The 6,000-nt window shown below is 44.8% G+C and overlaps 1 protein-coding gene across 1 annotated transcript in view; it reads left to right on the forward strand.

The window, feature by feature from the left end:
- ADARB2 (adenosine deaminase, RNA specific B2 (inactive)) overlaps nucleotides 1–6,000 on the forward strand; it is a 184,645-nt gene that overhangs the window by 75,201 nt on the left and 103,444 nt on the right. Inside the window, exon 2 of the mRNA XM_023511329.1 lies at nucleotides 5,742–5,828. Coding sequence (XP_023367097.1) covers nucleotides 5,742–5,828 — 87 coding nt within the window. The remainder of the gene's footprint in view (nucleotides 1–5,741; nucleotides 5,829–6,000) is intronic.

Raw genomic sequence — 6,000 nt, forward strand, 5'->3', positions numbered from 1 at the left:
TCCCACGGGTCAGCTGCCCTATCTCTGTGCCATGACCACATTGGTTTTCTTTTTTTTTTTCCACTACCAATATTGTTTTGGCTATTCTGGGACCTTTGCATTTCCATATAAAATTATCTTTCAACTTCAAAAAAAATGCCATAGGTATTGATTGAGATTGGATTGAATCTCTAGATGAATTTTAGAGACAATCGATGTTGTAAAAATATTGACTCTTCCATTCTCTGAAAACGGTGTGTGTCTTTCTATTTATTTTGATCTTCTTTTGACCTTGTTCTGTGTGTTGGAGTGGTGACCTGTGACCTTGTTGTATGTGTTAGAGTGATGACCTGTGACCTTGTTGTGTGTATTGGAGTGGTGACCTGTGACCTTGTCCTGTGTGTTGAAGTGATGACCTGTGACTCTGTCCTGTGTGTTGCAGTGAGTGACCTGTGACCTCGTTGTGTGTGTTGGAGTGAGTAGTGACCTATAACCTTATTGTGTGTTGGAGTGCTGACCTGCGACCTTGTTCTGTGTGTTGCAGTGGTGACCTGTGACCTTGTCCTGTGTGTTGGAGTGATGACCTGTGACTCTGTCCTGTGTGTTGCAGTGAGTGACCTGTGACCTCGTTGTGTGTGTTGGAGTGGTGACCTATAACCTTATTGTGTGTTGGAGTGCTGACCTGCGACCTTGTTCTGTGTGTTGCAGTGGTGACATGTGACCTTGTGTGTTGCAGTGGTGACCTGTGACCTTGTTGTGTGTTTTTCCCTACTGTTCTTTGATCAATATATATATATATATTTTTTTTAGAGACAGAGTCTCACTTTTTCACCCTGGGTAGAGTGCCATGGTGTCACAGGTCACAGCAACCTCATACTCTTGGGTTCAAGTAATCCTCTTGCCTCAGCCTCCCGAGTAGCTGGGACTACAGGCACCTGCCACAATGCCCCACTATTTTTAGACAGGGTCTCGCTCTAGCTCAGACTGGCCTTGAACTCAGGGAATCCACCTGCCTTGGCCTCCCAGAGTGCTAGAATTACAGGCATGAGCCATCATGCCCAGCCTGAAGCTGATTTGTTAATATGTCTTGTTAGAGACTTTCACCTGCTCATGAAAACTACTGGTCTGTAGTTTTTTCCTTATACCATCATTGGTCAGTTTTAGCTTGAGATAAACACTGGCCTCACCAAATAATTTGGGCACTCTTCCCACCTCTTCTATTTTCTAGGAGACTTTACATAGAATTGGTATAATTTCTTATGTATTTCTTGCAATTCACTGGGGGAACTATCTGGATTGGAATTTTTATGTGAAGCTGTTCTGTACCCATTAATTAAATGTATATGTACATAAATTTATATGTGTGTATAAATTAGCTATGGACATAGTGGATTCTAAGGCACAGACTATTGTTAGGAGTTATGTAAATTTCATATAAATATATACATTTAATATATATTGCACTCTGTGTGTTTTCTGCTTTTCCATCCGTGAGCTTGGGTGGTGTGTGTCCTTCAGAGAACACGCCTCTTGCATCTGTGTTCTGGATCTATTAGCATACAGAGGTTCACATTATTACCATTTTGTCTTATTTAGTGACTACAGGAACTTATGTGTTTAATTTGATAACATGGGTTTTTTTCTCTCTTTTGATAATCAGTCTAACTCGAGGCTTATCTGATTTATTACTTTTTTAGACAGCCATTTTTTGGCATCGTTGGAGGCTTTTTGCTCTGCTGTTTCCTGTTTGACTTCTCCTAATTTTATTCTTTTCTTCTTCTGTCCACTTTGGGTTCAGTAGGAAATTGTCTTTTTTTTTCTTTCTAGCTTCTTGTAGCTCCAATCACTAATGTTGAACATTTCTGCTTTTGTAACATAAGCATAAATTTAGAGCTATGACTATCCCTCCAAGGATTGCTTTAATTCCATTCCACAAATTGTGACATGTTACACTTTCATTATCTTTGAAAATAAAGAGATTTTAACTTTCCTTGTGATGTCTCTTTCGAGCCTTGGGTCACTTAAAATGTCAATACTTAATTTCTGAGTTTATGGAGATTTTCCAGGTATCTTTGTTACCATTACTTAATTATGTTATGGTCACAAAGTAACCAGAGTTTGATGGCATTAATACTTTGAAGTTTATTGGGACCTGTCTTATTTTGTAGCTTATAATCTATCTTTTAACATTAGATATTCTGTGTGGGTGCAAAGCGCATGTAGAGTCTAGTCTTGTTGAGTGGGGGGTCTACAGGTATCATTTAGGCCACACCAGCTGATAGCACTATTCTCTGCTCTCTGCTGGTTTTCTCACTGTGTGTTCTAGCAGTGACTCAGAGAGGAGTGTTGAAATCTCTGTGATTGTGCATGTCCCACCCCATCAGTTTTGTCAGCTTTGAATCATGTTGTGTGACACCCTAAGTGCACAGACGCCAAGGACGTCACTCTCTCCGATGACCTGACTGCTGTCATGGCCTCCTTAATCCCCAGCAATATTCTGTGTTTTGGAGTCTCCTGTGTCTATTGCTAGTATCACTGTTCCATCTTGCTCTGCATGGTATAGCTTTTCTTAATCATTTGATTTTAATATATCCACATCTTTGCATCTCAAGTTGGTTTCTTGTAGGCAACAAAAAGATAAGTTTGGGTTTTTAATCCAATCTGAATATCTTTGCACTTTACTCAAAGTGATCTGTCCACTGATATGTAATGTTCATTGCTAATGTATTTGGGTTTAAATCTGTCGTATTTCTAATTTGCTTCCTGTTCTTTATATTTTTGTTCCTCTTTCCTTGATTTGTTAATGAATTGGCCTTTTTTAGTATCTTATCTCTCCCTTGTTGACTTTTTAGCTATGCTCTTCATGTTATTTGTACTGACTGACTAGAGATTAAAATACACAAGTTTAGCTTGTGACAGGTGACTGCCTCAGGAACAAAGGAAGAAATTTACAACAGAATAATTATATTTACCCCATCTCAAGCTTTTGTGTGTGCTCTAAATTTACAATAAACTTTCTGGAGCCCTGAGATGTAGCCCTGAGGTGTTTGACACGGTCACATCTCTCTTCTCACTCCGGAGGGTAATATAACACAGTTACACTTTTCCTTCTTCTCCAAAATAGATCCAGAAGTGGAAAGACAAATCTAAAAATTGCTAAGCTGCTTGATAGCACCAAATCGTGGCCCTGGATTTAGGAAGCACACGGCAGGACCTGGCTCCCTCTCCCACAGGGGGAGAGTCTGTGCCCCCCGCACATCTGTCCTGGCGCTCGTTTTCCACTCGCCCTGACACTTCTGCTTATGAACACTCGTAGGTGATTACTCTTGAGAGAGTCCATCTAATTTTTCCACTAAATAGGAACTAATGCTGCCTCCAAGCGCCTCTGCTCCTTGAGTCATGAGTGCTCCTCACACTCCTTTTCAATGCCTGGGGCCCTGGCAACAGGGAAGATGCTGTTGATTTTAAGGACATGGCCCATGACACAGAGGGAGGTTAAACAGAATTTGACAAAGGCAAGACAAGAAAGAAGGATCCAGAAAATTTGGCAGCTGTTTCCAGGATAAACTTCCAAGCTGGCAGAAGAGGAGAATGTGGGGCCTCCTGGAATAGCCTCTGCTCAGAGGGGAAGGCAATGCAGGCTGGGAGCTGGGCACATGTCCACGGCCTTAGGCTGACTCTGAACTTCGTATCTCAGAATGAAACACATCAGGGAAACTAAGTCACGTTGCCAGTAACACCACAGTGTAACTGAGGACCAAGTAGCCAGGCAGCCTCTGCACATGCAGCCCATTGACTGGGCAGGCAGCACACTGACACCGTGATTCGGGTCAGACGCTCTTTCGTGACTCCTGAGGCCTCACACGGAATTGTCTCGTGTCCACCTGTGGTTTTTAGGGAGGATCATCAGTCATTTATCACACCTAGAGGTAATTCCCACCCCATTAACTCAGGACATTTTAATTTCTAAACAAGATGATAGGAAATCTCACAATTCCTAAAAGTTACTGCAGTAAATGCATTTCCCTCAGCCCTGGGACAGTGTGGTACTTTTCCTAAATTGCTGTAATATCCAAACGTATGTTTCTCAATTTTGCTAAGGTGAGCTCTGAAGTAGTTTAGTGTGTTTCTGTGGCTTTATTTAAAAACGGTCGTTTCATTTGAGAGCCTCCAGAGCAAAGCGGCTGAGCGTCCCCCTCTGTGACATCACCGGTCCGCTTAGTGAAATCAGAGCTCAAGCCCACGATTCCAATCTCTCACAGCTAACTGGCTTGAGCCATGAGGCTTCAGGAGAAGAGATCCTTTCCTGGGCTTATTCTTGCTCAGTAGAACAAAGAGAGAGCAGGCATTTTATGTTTGAGTTATTTATTGTTCTCTTTGTGTGAACGTCCCATTGTTACCCATCCCTACAGAAAGAACAGCTGTGAACAGCCTCCGGAATGAATGTCAGCGTGAAACTTAGCTAGAGAGAAAATAGGCTCTGTCTCCAAAATAGGAGCAAGTTTCAGGCTGGGGTTGGCTCCTTGCAGCCAAGGGCACACACAACCCCTTAGCGACTTGGAGAGAAATCACACTGAGGTGGGCGTACACAGTGCCAGATGACGGCACCACACAGGCACTCGTCCTAGTGGTGACAGTCCTGGCCAAGCAGTGTGGTGTGAATTCAGTAGCCCACTAGGCCACCTGCCCTCGGGCATGGGTGGCTTCAGAGGAGAGGGGAGGTGTCCCACAGGGCAAAGTGACTACACCCACGGCCAACAAGCCTCGGGTCCACTTAGACAATGGCACACTCGGCAAGGCCTCTGTCACGCCTCCACCGTGCTGGATGAGGAGTGCGAACAGGTCCTTACGTAACTTTCTGATGACCCTGGTCGTGATTCATAACAAAGCATAACTAATTGTGCAGAACTGAAGGGCTGAAACCTGGGAGCCGACAGGCTGGGTGCCATGAACCGTCCTATCCAGTGCAGCAGGGTCTATGTGTGGAAAAAAGTCCTAAATTCTGTGGTTTAATTTAGCCCATAGAAGTCTCTAGAAGAAGGAATTTTACTTATTCCTTAACTATTTTAAAAATAGGCAGCAGAGACCATGGGAAATGGTCAGGAGCAGCCCTTCCTAGTTTGGTGTATTTCTGAAACTGTGCCCAGGACGAGCGCCCAGCCCCACCTTTGCTCAGGGCTGTGGGCAGAGGGCAGCCCGGGCTCTCTGTCCACAGAGCCACTGTGTGGCCAGTCCTGAGAAGCCCTGTGCTGACTGTCTGCCCACACCACCTCGCCGCCACGCCAAATGCCCAACAAGTGACCAGGTTTTAGTGCCAATACATCCTTTCTTTTGCATTTCAAGTTCACAAAACAAATTCTTCACAAATGGGGAAAACAAGTCCTGGGTTTATTTGCATGATTCCCTTCTGACTTTGAAATTTTTTGCTTACTTTAGTTGCTGTCTATGAAATGACACTGACACAACAGGCTCTGCCCAGTGTCCTATGAACACACGCAGGGCCACACCTGGGCGAGTGCTCCAAGTTCTGAGGGACAAGGGGAGGGGCCGAGATAAAAGGGAAGAAGGAGTAGTAGAGGCTAAAACAGGGTGAGGACAGGGATTCGATAAAATGTCAGACAGTCATCAGAAGACTTACCTAGAACAAAGTGTCTGAGACCAAACTGACCTGTCCACCACTCCCCCCACCGCCCCCAGGCAGCCTTGGTGCTGAGAACACTCCCAGACTCCGTGTCAGCTGCATCTCTGTTCTTCCCTTGCAGACAGAGTGAGCATACTGTCCACCTTCCTGGCCCCCTTCAAGTACCTGAGTCCCGGCACCACAAACACGGAGGATGAAGACACGCTAAGTAAGCAGCCTCCTTCCCCAAAGGACAGCAAGTCCCATGTCTGGAGGGGTGTCCCCTACTGTCCTACAAACAGAGGCCACTGGGGATTGAGCAGGAGCTAACCGGGCATGTCTGGAGCAAGAAGATCTGCTCCAATCCCCACCCAAGGACCCATCCCCACTGGAGTTCCATC

The sequence above is a fragment of the Otolemur garnettii genome, unplaced genomic scaffold (genome assembly GCF_000181295.1).
Source record: "Otolemur garnettii isolate 467f Iridium unplaced genomic scaffold, OtoGar3 scaffold00019, whole genome shotgun sequence".
Classification (NCBI taxonomy): domain Eukaryota; kingdom Metazoa; phylum Chordata; class Mammalia; order Primates; family Galagidae; genus Otolemur; species Otolemur garnettii.